General features: G+C 44.9%; 1 protein-coding gene across 3 annotated transcripts in view; it reads left to right on the plus strand.

Moving 5' to 3' along the window:
• The window catches only part of SLC24A3 (solute carrier family 24 member 3), a 494,345-nt gene extending 474,329 nt beyond the window's left edge, over positions 1 to 20,016 (plus strand). Inside the window, exons 16-17 of one of the 3 annotated variants that reach the window (XM_033094851.1) lie at positions 14,467 to 14,536; positions 18,053 to 19,926. In XM_033094851.1, coding sequence (XP_032950742.1) covers positions 14,467 to 14,536; positions 18,053 to 18,501 — 519 coding nt within the window. In that variant the 3' untranslated portion in view covers positions 18,502 to 19,926. The other 2 variants (XM_033094853.1, XM_033094852.1) reach the window with 2 other exon arrangements.
• The last annotated feature ends 227 nt before the right edge of the window (positions 20,017 to 20,243 follow it).

Below are 20,243 nucleotides of genomic sequence, written 5' to 3' on the forward strand. Positions count from 1 at the left end.
TTTTTGAAAGTAGAAATTCAGTAACATAATCTATAAACAGTTCATGAAGCCCAAGGAAGTCACGGAGATTTCATTTGTATATGGTGTGAGGTAGAGTCCATTCTTTTGTATGTGGATATCCAGTTGTTTCAGTACCATTTGTTGAAAAGGAGAGTTTATTTTAAACTTTAAAACTTCTGGGAAAAAATTGTAGTTAATTTCTTTTTCAGTAATATTCACAACTTAGGAACTGTTAGGTAGCTCATGACTACATTTCAGTTAAAGTTGTGTATTCTAGAATCTTGTATTTCCTAAATAGTGGTTATCTTCACTTTTCAAATCGGGAAAAGTTTTCATCCCAACTGAGTCAGAACTAAAATATAAATAGGCAAGAAACAGGGAAGTTAACAGGTGAGTTGAATCGGGGGTGACAGAGTTATAAAACCACCCCCAGATAGTAGTGGCATTCTTTAAAATGCTATTTTTTGCTTATTTTACTATGATAGTTTCATGTCTTTCATTAAGAGGGCATTCAGCGAGGTGGAAATCCCATGAATAGAACAACACCCCGAGTCCTGCCCACGTGCCTAACTTTTCCCAAACGTACCCTCTTGCTGCTCATCACGTAATCTCTTTCCCACATCCCTGTCAGCCCGTTCTCTTCATACCTTGTCCGACAGTTATTTACCCACATTATCTCTCTGCTACTAGAGTTTGAGTATAAGGCCTCGTCCACTTCACATTTGTCATTTACACTGCACCCGTAGTCATCTTGCACATAGCAGGATATTTTACTTGTCTAAATAGAAAATAAATTTAATTTCCTCAATTGTGGTGAGCAATTCCTCGTATGTCAGTAGCTCCTGAGAGCTTTGCCATATTTCATCCCAGTTAAATAACTTATATTCATGGTGGTGATTATGAGTCAGCAAGAGAAAGTTAAGAATGAAATATTTTCATCCCTAACAATTAAGGTGCTGGCATATAGAGAGGTGGACTTCAGTCTTCTGAGAATTTTACTTGTACAGACTACCTCTTTGCCTAGTAATGTTAGACCAAACCAGTGGCCCAGTATTTGGCCCAACCAACCTATATCTTTTGGTTTTCCTGGAAGCCAGGGGTCCCAGAAAATGGCCCTCTGGAACCAGACTACCTCACAGAGGGGGTAAAGGGGCCTCTACCAGGGCTCCCATTGTCTTTCTCCAGCTCAATCTTCAGGGGTTAGCTTGGCTCATGTGTCACTCCTGTGTTTTTCAGCAGCTCCCATCAAAGCTTTCCTTTACCCCTTTTTCTGAGTCTTCTCCAGAGAGGTGATCTCCCTGAGGGCAGGACTGTGTCTATCTTAGGCATTTATTGTTTACTCTGTGCCTAGCACAGTGCTTGGTGCTTAGAATGTGCTCAACAAATATTTATTGGTTGGATGGATGGATGGATGGATGGATGGATGGATGGATGGATGGATCCTAAGTTTCCATCAGCATCACCTCACCTGGGGAGGAAGACATGTGAACAGAGCAGAATGAAAGAATAGGCTGACCTGAGAAAAGAGCAGGGGACAAACAAAACAACAATAAGAACAAATTAACATTCACTGAGCACCTACTATGCGCCAGGCACTCTAAGGGCACCATGGTCTCATCTAATCTTGACAGCAGCTAAATAAGGCAAGGATTATTTCTTCAACCAGTGGTTATTGTGCACCTACTGTGTGTCAGGAACTTAGGGAGGCACTGGGAATATAGAATGAACAAGGTGGACTAGACCTTCTCTCTTAGAGCGTATATCAGGTTGGAGGAGACAGAACACCCATGAGTAACAAGTAGATGAGTGCACTAACTTAGGAGAACAAAAAAGCCTATGAAAACAATGACACAGGTGATGTGATAGTGAGTGCAGGGTATGTGTCACTCTAGATTTGTTGGACAAGGAGGTAGGTTCTGTGTCGAGTAGCGAATGACAAAAAAGGGTTGGGTGTGTGGAGGGTGGGGAAGCATTCTAGACAGAGGGGACTGCAAGTGCGAAGACACTGAGGCGGGCTGTGTCTGAGAATAGAAGGAAGGCCAGTGTGGCAGAAATGTAGGGGTGAGGTGGGCAGGGGTCACAGTTTTCAAATTAAATGCAATGTTGTTCTAAGTCCCCTTGTATAGATCAGGAACCCAAAGCCCAGAGAAGTTAAATCACATATCCAGATAGGCAGAGAAAAGATAGTAAGATTTCTCTTCTCAAGCCCAGGGACCAAAGAGGGAGAAAGGGTACTATTGCCAAAAGGAAATCATGCCACAGCAGCTGCCATGCACAGCGGGGGCACCAGGAGCGTGAAGGTCATCACTGGGGTGGAACCATCCGAGTTTGAATCTTTGCTAGAAGAAAACAGGGTCTGCTTATTAAGCCGCCTACTTTATGTAAAGAGAGAAGGACCAGGAAGAGAAGAGACCTCCGATCCCCAGAATCCTGTTCTTAAAAGCCCACAGACACTGTGGCAGCTAAAATCCTCGCTGCCTTAGGCTGTGGTATGTGATGTGTCTACAGTGAATTTCTAATTGAAGGTTGGAGGAACCATTCTGGATTCTTCACTGAGGATTACCTGTTTACTCAGTCCCTGGGTCCCTGCCTGGCTCTCATTCGGCCCTCCAATGGGCAGTCCCCAGGCCCAGCCATATTTTGGCGTATCACTTATAACCTCATGCCAAGATGCAGAGTCACTTGGAAAAACAGTTCCAGGTTCATCGAAAAGTAAACTTAGGGGATTATTTGCCACAAACACTTTTGTCTTCCCTCTTCTCTGCATCCAGCTTTTCCCAGGAGGGAGGCTTCATTTTCAGAAGGACGTTCAGGGGCCTCCTCCCATCTGGCATGGCTGTAACCCCTTGACATCTATCTACATTTCTGACATCAGAACTGAGAGACCTGTGTGGGTTTAATGGCCTCTCCTGCCCTTGCCAGGGACCTGCTAACAATTCTGAAACAATTTTTCCATCTTGACTAGATGGGATTTCCAAGTCATAATTATTTAGGATAATTACCATCGAGACAGCTGTTTTATGCATGACATTGGATTCAGGCATTTGAGGGCAAGGAATGAATGCAGATTTACTGATTTTGACATTTCTTAACACTTCTCAGAAGCCAGCTAGCTATTTAAGTGCCTGCAATAAATAAATAAATATATATATTTCTAAAAGTCAAAATTTGGAAAATGAGCACTTCTTGTCCCATTTTGGCAATGAGCTTCCGTTCCACATGCTCAATAGAACTAAGAAAGTCACTAGGCAGGGCCCAGGAAGCCAGGATAGAGCTCAGATTTCTGAGCTGAGCTTAGAAATGCAAAATAAATCTGAGAAGTAACAGGGGGAGAAAGACTCTGTCTTTTTTCTTTTTCTCACCGGACTGTAGAAACCACAGAGGTAAAAAGAAGGTGTGATCAGAAACGTCCTCACCCCACACCGTCTGCCCAGTTTATTCTTTCTCTGATCAAACATTAACTGAATGCTTACTGTGTGCTAAGCTGGTAACAGTTGTTGGGGATGGTGCTGTGAACGGGACAGACACCTTTCTATGCTCACAGAACTACAATATCTGGCAGGAGACAGTTACACAGGCAACTCCAAAACAAAGCATGATGTGTGCTCTCTCAAGGGCTCATGCAGAATTTGTGGCAATGTGTGGCATTTTGTGACAGGGGTTAGGGGCCCTGGAATGCTTGTGAGAAAATGGCATTTCTAATGAGCATCTGAGAGTATTGGAGCCGGCCAGGTAAAAAGAGGGAGAGGATTTTTTCCAAGCAGAAGGAGCAGCCTTTAGAAGACCAAGATACAAGAAAGCTTCATGTGTACACAGGAGACCAGCTCCTGTGGCTAGGGATAACGTGTGGGCAGTGGGGAGTACAGGAATGAAACTAGAGACAGAGATATGCCATACAGTAAAGGATACTGTGAACCATGGAACCGGAAAGAATGAATGGTATTAGAGAGGGACTGGTGCCTTTTAGAAAGAAGATTCTGACTACTACATGGAGAAAGGGTTGAAGCCAGACAAGACTGATGGCAGCATGAATAGTTATGAAGCATTTGCAGGAGCGAGACAGTATAGTGACCTGGACTAGGATAATTGTATCAGTTAGCTATTGCTACCATAATACTGTGTAACAAACCATCCAAAACTCATTATCATACCTATCTTAATTACCACATATTTCTTTTTCATGCATCTGTGAGTTGACTGGTGTTTGGCTGATCCAGGGTTGGCTCCAAGCTTCACATGGGTCTGCTCCATGGGTCTCTCAGCCTCTTTAAACCAGTGACTTCCTGAGACATGTTCTTCCCATGATGAAAGGCGGGAGCACAAGAGGCCACCTCAGCTATGGAACTACATTTCAAACTTATGTTTGTGTTAGTCCACTAATATTTCATTGGCCAAAGCATAGTATGTGGCCAAACCAAAACTCAGGAGGCAGGGAAATACGGCTGCCCACCAGGCAGTGCACATATAACTAACTCTAACACAGGGTAGGGGAACGGAGACCAGTGATTCACTCTGCCTTGGTAATAGCAGTAAATCTGGAGAACAGTAAATCTGGCAAAGCAGAAAATTGCAGAAAAAGAATCAGCATACCTCGGTGATGGATTTAACATCAGCCCCTAAACATCTACTAATGGGGAGGTGAGTTGGGACAAGACAAGAGTTTCTTGGCCATTGTGAAAAGTTTGGATTGTATACGAACTGCCATTGAGGATTTCAGCAAAGTAATGGCATGCTTTACTTTACATTTTAAGATCATATTTGATAGTATTTGTAAATACATTTGAAGGAGGCAAGGAAAAGAGGAGACAAGTTGGGAGCTGGTGACAAGCTGGGATGCTGGTGATGTGGGCTAAGGTGGTGGGAGTGCTGAGGGTGGGGGAAAGATTTTTCAGGAAGAATTGATAAGATTTTGTGATAGATGCATGAAGGGGAAAAGATAAAGAGAAAAATCAAAGGTAACTTCTAGTTTTTTGCTTGAGCAGCTAAGCGTGTTATGGTGGCATTCATAGAGGTGGGGAAGACAGCATAAGGAGCAGGGAACATATTTATGAGCAAGAGGAAATGTCAAAGGTTCCTTTTAGGACAGATGAAGTTTGGCATGTCTGAGGGTCATCCAGGTGGAGATGTCAAGTAGGCAGTCGAATAAATGTGTCTGAAGTTCATAGGTGAGGTCTGAGCTACAGGTATGAACTTGGAAGTCAATAGCATTATGTGTTTTTTAAAACATGAAGCTCATAAAGGAAGTAAATGTAGATAGAGAAGAAAGAACCATATCCTGATGTCAGGTAGGGAAAAAAGCCATCGAGTGAAGGAGATTGAGGAGCAGTCAGCCAAAAAGGGGGCGATTTGGAAGAAAATGGGGCCAGGAGAACTTTTCAAAAACGACAGATTAGCCAAGCACATAGGGCTTTTTCCAAGGTTCTTCTTCTGAGGCCAGCTCTGACAACCAACAATCGCCTCTTCCAAGAAGCCTCCCCCAGCCAAATTTACTACTTCTAGAATCATATGGGACTGTCATCTCTGACGTGCGCGTCTGCCCAAACTGAGGGCAGGAACTGGATCTTACTCAGCTAGGGCTCCCCAGCACCAAGGAGAGGGCTGTGTGGAATGAATCAATGAACCATTTGGTTCTTCATGCCTTCCAAGTCTTTCCTTCTCACCTTTTTTAGCAAGCATTCCCAAGTCAGGTTCCTAATACCAGGACACTGTTCCAACTGCCAGGACCAGTTGTTTCGTTTTTCTCTGAAAATGCCTGCTCCAACCCCCAGGGACAACGGCACAGTTCTTCCTAACCCCACCTTCAGTGAAGCCACATTGGTAGCTTGCAGTTGACTGTGGTCGGAGTACTGACACCATGGAAATCAGCAGAATGCTGGAATGCCACTGCCAAGGCCAGTATACACAGTATTCCCACAGGACCTAGACGTGTAACTTGGAGATAGTTGGGTGCCATCTGAATAAATGATTCTTCTCAAAGTTGCTCTAACAGAGCTCCTGGGTGCTATAGTGACAGCCCACCAAGTCCCCTTAAAGTGAATATTGCCTGTTTGATTTCAGGTGCTCTGTCAGGAAAATGAGGTGATATTTGAGGGAAGGCAGGGTCTTCACAGGTCCCCCCATGGAAGGGCTTACCTGAAGCTGATTCATCTCATTGTCTGTCAAAGTGTAGCTCCCGTAGAAACCATTCAATCTGAAAATAAGGATTGGGGATGAAGGGTTTATTTGGGAGGGGCAGGAAAGTCCTGGAGGAGAGTGGGGCGGTGAGACAAGAAGGGAAGGCATCCAAGGGCAGGCATGTTAGCAAGTCTGTCACTGCGATGGGAGACTAGAGCTGAGTCCTGGGAAAGTTCTGGGAAATGGTGCAACCCTTGTCCCAGAATGACCCCACCTGAGGGGCACGGGAGCTGAGGTGTTTATATACCCCAGAGAGTCATTGGGGGAGGGCAGCTTGGCACTTACCTGGTTCAGGAAAAAGCTCTCAGTCACAGATGCCGGTACTGATTTGAGGAGGCAGCTGGCTTCACCAAAGTGGTAAGGAGGGTTGAGTGCAGTTGGGTTCCCAATGGTATCTGCTACACTAGCATGTGTGGTTCTCGCAATTCATTGAGGAGTCTTACAGAAACGATAGTCTGGAAAGGCCCAGGTGCCACCTCTGAGGGTTCTTAAGGAGTGAAGGGTGTAAGAGTCTAGAATTTACAGTCCAGGGTCTAACTCTAAGTGCAGACTTGACCCCTTACCAGCCTCCTGGCCTTGTGTGACATTCTGATTTATAATAGGAAATACATACGTGGTCTTCATCCCAGTTTGTAACACTGAGCTCCTAAAACACTTGGAATTTCCTAAGTGATGAGAGCTGTAAAAAGTGTTTTTTGTTATGTTAATGAGGTGACTTTTAGACCTCACCTAAGGATGGTGGATGGTTGTCAGGAGAACCAATCTTATGATTAAAAGGTTTGAACTTTTAGTCCCACCCATCCCTGACCTCAAGGGAGAGAAGAAAATGGAGGTTGAATCAATTGCCAATAGCCAATGATTTTATCATAACACCTGTATAATGAAGCCTCCATAAAAACCCAAAAAGACAGGGCTCAGAGAGCTTCTGGGTTGCTGAACAGGTGGACATTCAGGAAGAGTGGTGGCTCAGAGAACATGGAAGCTCTGTGCCCTTTCCTGTACCTTGCCCTCTGCATTTCTTCCATCTGGCTGTTACTGAGTGATATTCTTTTGTAATAAACTGGTAATCTAGTAAGTAAAATGTTTCTCTGAGTTCTGTGAGCCACTCTAGCAAATTAATCAAACCAAAGGAGAGGGTCATTGGAACCACCAATCAAAAGCCAGATGATAAGAAGCACAGGTGACAACCTGGACGTGCAATTGGCATCTGAAATGGGGAGTAGGGGTGGGGGACAGTCTTGTAGAACTGAGCCCTTAACCTGTGGTACCTGACACTATCAGCAGGCAAAGAGTGTCAGGATTGAGTAAACTGTAGGACACCCATCTGGTGTCACAGAATTGCTTGGATGTTTGGGGAGTTCTCCTCCTCCTCCCCCCACCACACACACACACACACACACACACACACAAATTGGAATTGACTGGAATCTTACCTTGGCTAAGTGGCTAACCTCTCTGAGCCTCAGTTGCGTCATCTTCATGTGGGAAAACAAAACCCACCTTACTTAGCTCACAGAGTTGTTACTAGAATTCAATGCAGCTGTCGATGAAAGAAGGTCCAAATCTATAGAAAAATTTTGTAAGAATTTATTTGAGCCAAAATTTTGAGGATGTGCCCGGAAGCAATATCTCAACGAAATAAGAAAATGCTCCAGAGAATGGCAGTTTTGCAGCTCATTTTATATATTTAGAATCAAAGGAGAAAATGTAAGGAAGGTTACATGAAATTCATTGGTGGTAAATTAAGAAGGCAGGAAAATGCAAAATGAGGACATCTCTAGGATTTGGATAAAAAGCAAAATGGAGAAACACATACCTGTTTTACATTGGTGGGTACAGGATAACTGACATTTAACATTTACAGCACATAGAGATGGTGCGTGGGGAACAAGGTAACAATGAGGGGGTTCCAGGTCTCATGCCCTGGTGGTCTTGTGTTCTGGTGCCAGCAGTTGTGCTTTCAATGGGTCTGGAAAAGAAATATACTCTGACTTTTCAAAGGTTTGTTATCCTAGATCCATGAGAACAATGGGCAGGGCTCACTTAAGGTACAGACTGTCCTTTGCTAAAGAAGCTGTAGGCCTGGGACGTGACTACCTGCACGACCTGCCCCATTAGGCATTTATGAGCAGACCACCCTGTGTGGTTACTTTTGGTCACTGAGCTTGTCAGGCCTGCCACGTAGCCCCCTGAGCTTGTCGTATCTACTATGTTGCTCCCTTTTGTTCACACAACTGTGTGTTTGTGAGAGCACTCTGGAAAGGAAAAGACTTGGGCACCAGCTGCCATTAAAATGCTTCTTTTCTGTAGGCTTGTTCACTTTCTTACCTCACTTATTGTTCAAGGAAAGAGAGTCCCAGCCAGTGATATTTTACAACATAAAATCAAGGCTAGACACATCCATTTGGAACCTACGCCCACAAAAATGTTCAAATTACCCAAATCTGAAAATGCAAAGTGACATGCAACATGTGTTCCAAGTTATAAATAAATTAGCAAAAATCCAGGGGCTTCTTATTTTTCCTGAAAGAATTTGCTGGTTGTGTGGAGCAGACCTCAAACGATAACGAGATTTTCAGCTATAATATGGGGATGTCAGAATCTCTGAGGTTGGATCTTTTGGATCCCCAAACTCTGTAGGATTCAGTTTTACAAATCACATACACACATGTAACTAGGTATGAATGGGTCTCTGTGTGTGTATTCTACGAGAAAATATACATACATCGTGGGCTAAATTCCTGGTGACTTTGCAACTGACCAGCCTTCTGTTTCCTCTGCAACACCTGCCAAGGGAGAATTAGAGAGTGGAAATGCATATTTTTGAAGGCAAGAAATAAAAACAATATGAAATGTCAGGGCTGAGCAATCTGGTTGCGCCTTGCATGCTCTCAGTCCAGTTGCGCCTGGCATGACCTCCATGCCATGGAGGTTTTCTGCTTTTGTACTTAGTGGGCTTTGCATCTGTGAGGCAGGAAGCAGGGAAACAATTGTTTAGATCAACAGTGTGCATATTTGGAGCTCAAAGTCTTTTCCAGAGGTAGTCCATAGATGAAATGTGCTATTGTCTGACTTAGCACACCCCAAGAAACTAGTTTTTGAGGGGGTTGAGTTAGATTTGCTGCCGTCAAGGAAAGTTATTGGGTGATGGAAATGTTTTATATTCTCACTGAGGTGTGGATTACATGGGTACATGCATTTGTCAAAACATCCATTTGTCAAAACTTGACGGATAAAAAATGTACATCTGTGCATTTTACTATATGCAAATTATGCTTCAATTAAAAAAAAAATTTGGTGCCTTCTCACTTTATTGCTTGAAAGATCAGCTGAAAGCCACCACTCACCATGGTCAGTCTCCCCATCCAGCTCTCCACTCTTGTGCCTTGCCATCCAATCTCACTGCCTCCAAGGCATGTGCGTGCACACACACACACACACACACACGCACACGCACCCCTGCTCAGCATCACCTGCAGATTCTCATTTAAACATAGTTTGTGGCGCCAGGGGGGATGTTAGGTGCTGTGTGAAAGGAGGAAAAACTTAAGACCCAGGTGTCTGCCCTCTGCACTGGGACTAGCTGGGAAGGTAAGAAAGTGACCTAGCAAAGAATGCCACCGCGATCAGCTTCAGATGGGGGATAGGGCCAACAAGGGCCCAGTGAACTTGAAAGAGGTAAAAGGACTTTGGCAGGAATGGGCAGAGTAGAGGTGGGAAGGTGAGTGTCCCATCCGACTAGACAGAAAGTCCCAAAAGGGAGACAGGAGTGTGCTGAAGTGGGAAAGGTGAACTACTGCAGTTTGTGGAGGCTCCTCGTGCCTGACTGTAGATAGGAGATGCTGGGATGTGACAGGTGGCATCTAAGGTCTCAGCAGAGGCCCTAGCTCTCTTCATTTTCTTCATTAATAGTTCTGGCAGCGAGGAGCAGCCATTGTAGATCTCTTTTCATTTTGTTTGTGAATTATAAAATCATACACACTGATACCCCAAAACTAGAAGCAGCCCAGATGTCCACTAACAGTAGAAAATAATTAAACTGTGGTATATTTATGCTGTTACAAAAAAAAAAAAAAGAGCTATTGATGCAATGAAAAACATGAAGGAATCTTTAAGAAAATCCTTGCATAAAAGAGTGCCCACTGTATGATTCCACTTATATGAAGTTTCTGGGGTTGGCTAAACCAACATATGGAAGAGAAGCTTAGAGCAGTGATTGCCCCTGGGTGAGGTGGAGGGCACAAGAGAACTTTCTGAGAGGATGGAAGTGCTGTAAGTCACGGATGCAGTTTGGGTTACACGGGTGAATGCATTTCTTATAACACATTGAATGGTGCAATTATAATTTATGAATTTCACCATATGGAAATTGCATCTAAAAGTAAAAGACCCATGAACTATAACTGAACTCTATTTAACACTTAACAGATGCTGGCTGAAGTGTTTAGGGATGAAGTGTACTACAGCTTATGTTGCAGTTCATTAAAAAATAAGGTGGTGTCTTCCAACTTTTTTGAATACTTGAAAACTTTCTTAATAAAATCTTGGGTTAAAAAAAGCTATACACGCTCATAAAAAAGTGGGGATGGGAGACAGGAATGTTGCACAGGGATTGCATTGTTTCTGGAACATCATCCAGGAGTGGCACCCAGGGTCTGTCTTCTGTCAGCCTTTCTCTGACCAGTCCACCCTGCCCCACAAAAACAGTGGCCCTTTTGTAAACTACATTCAAAAGGCTACCTCCAGGGTACTCGTTATCCATTCATTGATGACGTATTAATCATGTGGTCTATGCTCAACCCTGTGCCAGGCAAAGGATAAAGTCTGACGTGGTCCCCGCCCTAGTATTTTTTGTCATCCATGGAGGCATTGATCAGAGTTGCCGAGTTTATAAAAGAAGCAGCCCAGGGTGACAGGGAAGTGGGCCCAGGCACTTCCTGAATGGGTGGGCCCACACTTACTGAGAACCTATACACTGGATTAGGGTTTCCAGGTGGGAATTCCCACCCTTTCTTAGGAATTTTTTTTCACTTTCCCGTTCCGGAATCCCGAGATATAAACTGTTTTCTGTTCTCCATAATGAATCGTTTCCACAAAGTGATGGCTGATGTTACCAACCACCTGGGTTCAAGGGAGCCGATTTTTCCGATTTCCCGACCAACTTTTGTCGGAATTCAGTAATGGGAAAGCAAAAAAATTTCCTGAGAATGGGTGGGAATTCCAGCCTAGAAACCCTACACTGGATCTTGTTCGAGTTTAACCTGGATTAATTCAGTTAATCCTCATAACCACACCATAAGGTGGGGACGGTATTATCCCCATTTTACACACCAGAAAACTGAGGCTTGGGGAAGTTAAGTCCTCACTTGTCCATGACAATACAGCTAGTGAATGAGCAGGGATTCAGAAACCAGGAAGCTGGGACTGGATCCCATGCCCTACAGACTTTTTCCGGAAAGGGCCAGAGAGGAAATATTTTAAGTACTGTAGGCCCAACGGTCTCTGTACAACTACTCAGCTCTGTGACTCTGCCATTGTAGTGTGAAAGCTGCTGTAGATAATACATAAATGAATGACCCAAGTGCAAATAAAATTTTATTTACGAAAACAGGCACTAGGCTAAATATGACCGATAGGTCATAGTTTGCCAACTCCTGCCCCAAACCACCCATAGTTTCCAGTGGCTGAGAGGCTTTCGAGTTGAACCAGAAGCAACTGAAGGAACCCTAATTCCTGATTATTGCCTTCCCGGGAAAGTGTGGAATCAATACAGGCTTCAAGAGCCCAGTCTCTAACAATGACAAACAAAAATAAACCCCTGGGAGCGTGTTGCAGTCCATTACCAAGGGAAGCTGCAGAGAAAAGGTGAAAAATATGCAGAAACCACACAAAAGTTTGTTGTCTTTAGTATTTAGAGCCATGTTTAGAATTTCAGCAGCACAATTCTTTAACACTGTGAATGTAGGAAAAGTAAAGTACAAAGGCTTTGCTTGAATGTGTTGCATTTTAAAAAGGCTTCGCCAAAGAATTTTCCTGCTTGCAGCTTTGCTCTCACTGGTTCTGTTTCTTAAGGGCGGGAAATCTCTTTACTCAACTCTTGTGGCTGACAAGGATTGACCCTGGAGCTCAGAGGGTGGGCTGGCCTGGGAGAGCATTAGTCTGGCCTATGCTTAGAAAGCATCCATGCAGCGTTGAAAATTAAGAGCTCAAAAGGGTTTCTGAGTGTGTGTTCATAGTTTCAGGGTCAACCCAAGACCATGTGACTGAGGACAGCCGCAGCAGGCTCTTCCCTACTCTGCATGGGGGCTGCCATCTTGCTCTAAGGAGCCCCCCTCCCCCTTTCACACTGGCCAGGGTACATGGGGGATTGTCATAGAGTCAGTGTAGACAGAATACTTTGGGGGCAGAGAAACTCTTTCAGCACAAGCATTTGTGATGTACTCCTGGATATTAGCCTCTTTATTCCAACATAGCTGATGAAAGGAGGAAACTCTATCCATACCCAGGCTGAGGGTCTGCAGGAAGTTAAGCTACCAGATGGACTGAGATGGCCAATTCCTATTTTTTTCACACTGAATTCACTGGGTCAACCCATTGCTCTAGTGTCACAGAGATAAGATTTGAATCCTTTATTCTTAGGAAGGCATTTGGTGGTTGGGCCGAGCAGATGATTGCCTCACACAGATTATGCACGCAGGCAGAGGAGAGTCTAGTCCATTCCCTTTGTGGACATTGCTTAGAGAGATACGTTATGCTCCAAGGTCCACACAGAATGGGTTGGCTGTTTGGGGCATATGGTATGCTGTCATCAAAAGATGAACCGAGCACCCACTTTATGGAGACACTCACTTGTTCCCATACACACCTTGGGGGTGAACTGATGAAAGGATGGCAAGCGGTATCTTGAACTTTGTCAACAGGACCCCAAACTACTCCTTCTAATAATCACCACTCCATTCTCTAATAAAATATGATCAACCTGCCTCGCTGTCCTTTCTGTGAACACAGGTGAGCCTTTGACTCACAGCAGGATAGTGTACACGGGGTGTGTGGGGGGGGACGGAGATGTTGTGGTTCCCAAACCTAGATGCACATAACAATTTCTAAAAGAACAGGTGAAAAATGAATGTCAAAGACCCATGTCCAGAACCCTTGGAGATCAGAAGTGGATTTAGCCTTAATACTTTCTCTAAGTAAGTGGTTCTTAAACCCCTGGAGGGTTTATTAAAACACAGGTTGATGGGCCCTACCCCCATAGTTTCTGATACAGGAGTTCAGGGTGGGACCTGAGATCCTGTATTTATAACCAACCCCCAGCTCCTGCTACTGCTGCTGGTGGTCTGCAGGGGTGGGGAGCACTCTGTGAGCACAGCTGCTCTATCTCAGGGCAGCCAGCCTCATGACCTAGCAGAAGAGACATCCTCTCTACACTATGGAAGAAACTTTAAAATCTTTGTTGACCAGGTGGGTCCCTTATTCTCTACCTGCTCTGCGCGATACTGCAGCCACTAATCACATGTGGCTCTTTAAATGTAAATTTAAATTAATTAAAGATAACAATAAAAATTTTGTTTCTCATATGAGCCAGCCCCTTTCAAATGCTCAACAGCCCCATGTTCCAAATGGCTGCTCTATGGGACATCACAGATGTAGGACATTTGTATTATCGCAGAAAGTTCTATGGGACAGTGTTCTATAAGAATTCCAAAAATTGTTTCTCTTCAAAGCTTGGCTGTTAGCCCTATTGTATTACTGTGAAAAATAAAGCAAACAAAATCCTCTTACAAATATCAGAAACAGAATAACTCTTTCCTCTTTGCTTGCTCAGGATAGCAACCCTCACCCACCTTTTCGTATCAAGTTGGGGAAAAGGTCACAGACATTTCAATTCAAAAGAGATAAAAACTTTAGTAATATTTTTCAAAATATTGATCCCATCCCCCATGTTATAAAATTTATTAAACTCCCTGGAGGTGAGGTCTATAGGGAAGAGTTGTGAGCAACAAGAATCAAGCAACACACATGGAGAATTCAAGTAGCCATGGGGCAGTCCCATGGGCATTGCTGCTGGAGGGAAGGATGGAATGGGCCGAGTGGACCAGACCAGGATGTACTCTGGGTGTTTTAGGAAAATGCATGTACCTACTGCAAGCTGCAGAGCATGGCTGCTGAGGCTGCCTTTTGTTTTCCATCCTAGAGATTTGGACTCACTCCTACTCAGAGATGCTTGAGTGCCCTGCACTAATCCGATGCCTTTTTGGAAGCCTAACTCTGTTTCATCCTTTCTTACAGATTCGGCTGAACAGCAGGGGACTAATCTACTCCGTGGGCCTGCTCCTGGCCTCTGTCTTTGTCACAGTAGGTTTGCAGCTCTCTCCTTACTCTTGAGCTCCCATGTTCTCCCTCCCCCACGCCCCCTCGGGGTTCTTTGGCTAAAGAGTTTGTTTGGACACCAGATGGGCTTGGCCTCCTGGTGGATCAGGACAATCGACCTCCAGATGTCCCATTGCCTTCGTAACTGTTTCTTCTAGAAGTGGATCCTAGCAACCCACCAGAAATCCTTCTCTCTTTCTGAAAGGAGGCAGGCTTCTCCCAGAAGCCTGTCAAACACAAATCATTTTATCAGAAACAAAGGGGAGGTCCCACTTCTTCTGCAAGAGTCCCCACAGAAGGCTAATTTCTAATTAATTGACCATTCCAGTGTACTAAACATCTCCATAAATCCATGGATTTCACAAATACTCGGTGACTAAGAATGTATTTTATGGACAGTGCACTTTTATGCCATGCCACTGTCTTGGCCATTACATCCCTTTGTGTGATGTAATATCCCAACTCAACTGACACGGATGGTGCAAACAAATTTGCACCAACACATGGATTGACCCACATGAAGTATCCACTACCATACAAGTATGATGTTGAATTTCATATTAATAAACATTGAGACACACTACGTTTTTTTTTTCTGAAATTTTCATGGAAATAATCATTGAATTACACCTAGCATGTTAACATATACCGGGGATGCCAAAAAAAATGTATACAGATGACTTGTATTCATCTTTTGTTATTGGTATATATTGAGGATTACAATTTTTGAGTATTACAGTTCTTTCCTTTCTTAAATGTGTATACATATTTTTGGTACCCTCTGTATATGCTAGAGAACAGAAATTCAGAAGGGCAGGCAAGAAATAGAAGAGGTAATTTATTTATTAGATCAGGATGGGAGTCAAATGTCAAGGTTTCACCAAAGCAAATATGGCCTTACATAAAAGTGAAAATCTACATAATGTATTCTTTTGTAGCTTAGAGGTTCTTTGGGCCTGGTATGACTTAGGGTTATGATACTTGTAATAACCACACGTTATGCTTAATACTTTGCATATATTTTGCCATTTGGAGCTCCCCACACCCCCATGAGGTAGTCACAAACATCAGCCCCATTATACAGATGACAACTGAGGCCTATAGAAGTTGACTCCACATGAATGGAGGAGCAAGCAGTGTCACATCAAAGTGCGTGCTCATAGTAACAGTGCTTCTACTTATGCTGCGCTATGGTTTTACAACCTGTAGGAGATTGGCCTAACCACTACCTGGGCTGTCAGAATGGGACTGTTGAAAGGTTGAACAAAAATAGACTGGGGAAGAAGAGCAATTTCAAACATCTTAAGTGTGCAGTGCCTATTTGACATCTAAGGGAAGAGGTCAAGATAGTCATTGGACAGATGAGTCCGAGTTCAGGAGAAATATCCAAGCTGGAGACACCAGAATATAGGTGGTATTTAACGCCATGCAGTTAGATGAGCTCATCAAAGGAGTGAGTATAGACAGAATAGAAAAGAGACCCAGGATTTGAGTCAGGATGATGAAGATAAAACCCAAAAGAAACAGAGAAAGAGCAGCTGGAGAGGTAAGAAGAAAACCAGAAGAGTGTGGCGAGCCACGTGGAGAAGGTGCTTCAAAGTGGAGTTATCTGCTCTGTCGAGGAAGAGGAGTCCTGATGTTGGCTATTAGGGTTAAAGTGCAGAGTCATCTGTGCTCTTGACAAGGGTAGTTTGCAGAGCGATGGGGCAGAAGGTTGAGTAGAATAAGTTAACAGAGGTTGGAAGGAGAGAAATTGGAGGCAGTTGGTATTCACAACTCTTTCAGGTTATCTTGCTGAAAAGAATGGCGAGAAATGGCAATCCACAAAAAGTATAGTTGTTGTTTAAGATGAGAGAAAGCAGCATTGTGTATGCCAATTAGAATAATCCGGGGTGGGGAGAGGTGAAGAGGACAGAGGGTGATTGCTGGAACCATATCCTTAAGCAGTACAGGGAGGTGGGACCTCGTGCCCGCATGGAGGAGTGGGCCATGGACAGGGCCATGGAGGGTGGGTCCTCACTAACAGGAAAGAAGGTGGGCAGGAAGGTGTGGCGACGGGAGCTCTGTGAAATGGGAACAAGGTCACAGGCCGAGAGTGAGAGTAGAGAAAGGAGTGTCGGGGGTTTGAGGAGAGAGGAGTGGAGTGAAATAGCCGTCTAGGGAGGGGAGAGGTGGTGGACTAGGAAATGTGGGATGATTGCCATAAAACATTAATGGCCCCCTGAAGGTTTGTGGTCTTGAAATTAAAGTGAGACCCATCAGCCTGGCTGGGCATTTTCCTCCAGCCTGGGTCAGCTGGGTGGAAGCAGCTTGCAGTAGAGGGAAGCTTGGCTTGAACCTAAGGGCTGTGGCTTAGCTGGCAAAGACAACAAGGCTAGAGAGAGGACAAGAAATGGAAGTGGATGCCAGGAGTGACTGTAGCAATTGTGGTGGAACTTAAGCGAGGTGAGGAGGGAATGGAGTACAAGGTGGGTGAAGTTCAGTGAAACGGTGTTGGTTCCAGTGAATTCTGGGTTGTAGGGTCTGCAGAGTTCTGGGAGTTGGGGTACCAGATGAAGTGAACGGGAAAGACAGGAGATTTCGGCCAGAAAGTGGGATGTTTGACACTGAGATAACAGAGCTGTTTCTGTTACTGGTAATAGCAAGATCGAGGCTGCCGTGCTGTCCAACAGACCTTTCCACAATGGCAGAAATGTCCTGTATCTGCTCTGGACAGTAGCCACTGGCCACGTGTAGATATCGAGCACTTGAAATGTGGCTACTGCAACTGAGGAACTGAGTTTTTTAATTGTATTTGATTTACATTTAAATTTGGATGGCCACATGTGGCATCCTAGCTCAGGTCTAGGATGTGGCATGGAGTGAGGAACTGAGATGGGACAGGATACAGACTCAAGAGAACTGATATTGGGAAGGTGCTCTTGGTGGATAGAAAACTCATTAAGAAGTGATTTCAGGAGTGCCAACAACAGGAGTGGCAATGAGAGGGGACTTAGGGCTCTTAGGAATGCCAGGAGTGCCCAGAGTTGACTGCAAGCAGGGTAGAGTGTGACAGTGAGAGACTTTAGTGCTTTGGGGGAGAAGAGAAGGAAAACGGTATGGAAGTAGCAGTGTGGATCAAGGGGAACAACTTCCTGGCCTCCAGGCACAGGAGCAGGTAGAGATGTGGCCACCACCTGGGGAAGCTGTGGGGATGGCATCCTCAGGGAGAGCCAGGATCTGCTTGGGGCAAGAGGGTGAAGAGTCAGAAGAGGTGGTGCCAGCACAGAGCACTGCAGTGTTGGAGTCCAGGGGAAGAACGGCGACCGCTATGATTGTGTTCATTACTACCATCATTATGTTTCTGTTTTCCCACGATCAGCAGGTTCTCACTCCATTCTTCTTGATTTTGATGTTCTTATACCTTCTGCAATGTGAGAGATGGACTTCGTGGGCCCAGAGAGAATGAGTGACCTGCCCACGGGCCCTCAGGCTGCTGCCCTCTAACCCCCTCTGTGTGTTTCAGGTGTTTGGCGTTCACCTGAACAAGTGGCAGCTCGACAAGAAGCTCGGGTGCGGATGCCTTTTCCTGTACGGCGTATTCCTGTGCTTCTCCATCATGACGGAGTTCAACGTGTTCACCTTCGTGAACTTGCCCATGTGTGGGGAGCACTGATGTACTGGGCAGCCTGCCCAGGCTCAGTTCCTTCTTTTCTGTGCAATACAAGACCCGGCCACACCTCGAGTCACTCGGGACCCCAAAGCCGGGGCATCCTATCTGTCTGCCCCACGCTGTTCACAGGCCTCTGCTCCTGCCTCGGTGGCCCAGGCTCTCCCTGCCCCTTTCCTTGCTCCTCCTCCTCCTTGGGTCCTACCTGCCACCCAGCCCCTCTTGCCCACCCCTTCCTGCCTCCTCCGTATGAAGACTTTGAACATCCATGTGAATTTTCAAGCTCCATTTGGAACAGTGACTGAGATTCTAGAAAAACTGGCTGCTAACTGGCCCAAGCCAGGCAAAACTTACTACAATCCCTCCTCCTTTTTTAAGTTATTGGATGGAAGACTCATCTAATTTATGACCTGAGACTATCGAAGAGATAGCGAAGAGAGGGTAATTGATTATATAGGAAGTGTTTGCGATTTTGTTATGCTTTGAGGTAATTCCTAGGTTACTAGGTTTGGGGGGTTGTTTTGCTTTGGGTGTTCCCCCTTTTACTCCTTTTCTTCTGGAGATCAAGAGCTTCTCTTGCAACTTCTTTCACTGGGCTCTGGTTAGTCGATGATCCACAGGGTGTCCTTGCTGTGTCTTGGAATCAAATCCCAGGCACATTGGAGCATGAGTGGATCTAATGCTCACCACCAGGTACAGATGCATGGCATTTCATACCTAAGGATGCCCCCCATAGTCCTGTAGGCTTTACCTAGGGTGTGTAAGGTTTTCCGAGGAAGAAGACAGCTTCCCACACGTCCATTATGACCTTCACTTTCTCACTAGGTTCTTTCTAGTTTCTCAAGCAATAGTTCTAGCCTGCCTGAAGCCTTTGACAAGGGGCCCTGGTTAAACATCCATCCATGAGGTGGCCGCAGTCAGCGGCAGAAGCTTCCCAACCTGTGAGTCCCTGAGATGTGCTCTCAATGCTTGACACTTGGGGTGACAGGGAGTGACCCAGAGACCGCAACTGCTTTTTGTGCAGGAGTTACAGACACTGGTTTCTTGGAAAATGGAGAGAAGCGCACTTTGCACAGACATCGTCAATAAAGTCCCAATTTGCCACTTGGTATTGTGTACACTGGACCCTGACAGCTGGCTCTTGGGCCAGCGTCCTTCCTCCAGGTCGCAGAGGCCAAGCTGCCCCAGCTCCACCCGTCCCCTCCTGGAGGGATGGCAAGAGAAGGAGAAAACGGAACTGACACCTTTGAAACCACAGAATGTGTTAAATTGCAGACTCACTCAAGGGCATAAATTATTGTGAACGTTGTTGCCAATCACTGCTCAACAGCCCTGCTAGATTTTGTATGATGCTGAATTATTATGCAGACTAATTCCACCAGTTGAGACCCACCCATGCTTGTTACACTTGTATTTATTGAAACTGTGGATTCTTGCCCGTGCTCCCCTTGTATTTACTTTAAGCACTGATCACTTACAATTCATTCGGTACGGTTTTCCCTGCTCCTTGTACACATTCTGGTATGAATTATAAAAATAACCTGATACAAATTGGTTGAATATTTCTGTTGAGGGTGTGAAACAAGGCCAATGGGGCACCTGCCTGATGGAGGACCAGGAGAGGAAATCACCAATTTGGGCTCTCAGAGCTAAGACACACTTACTGATTCTGTTGCACATTTTGCACTGGTTTATGGCGATTGTTTTCTTGGACAGATAGTGTAAAATAAACTTCTCTGTTCTGTATCTTCCCTTGAGCAGCGCGTGGTACTTTCTCCTTGGATTCTGGAGTGTTGCCTGCTTAACACTAAGAAGTATTCATGGAAGGGGAAAAGATTACAGTCACCACAGGGCCAGGTATTTGCCCTTCTGTTTCTGGGTCGACGCATCTGGAAAGCTGGTAAATGTCAGGTGGATTGCAAGTATGAGGTGGCAAATCATGGGTCCCCCTCTAAATCTTGAAGGGACTTTGGACCTATCGTCCTGTAGAATACATGTGACATTATGTTAGGATTCTTTCAGCTAGACATGAGAGGAATATGCCAGT

The sequence above is a fragment of the Rhinolophus ferrumequinum genome, chromosome 23 (assembly GCF_004115265.2).
Source record: "Rhinolophus ferrumequinum isolate MPI-CBG mRhiFer1 chromosome 23, mRhiFer1_v1.p, whole genome shotgun sequence".
Classification (NCBI taxonomy): Eukaryota; Metazoa; Chordata; class Mammalia; order Chiroptera; family Rhinolophidae; genus Rhinolophus; species Rhinolophus ferrumequinum.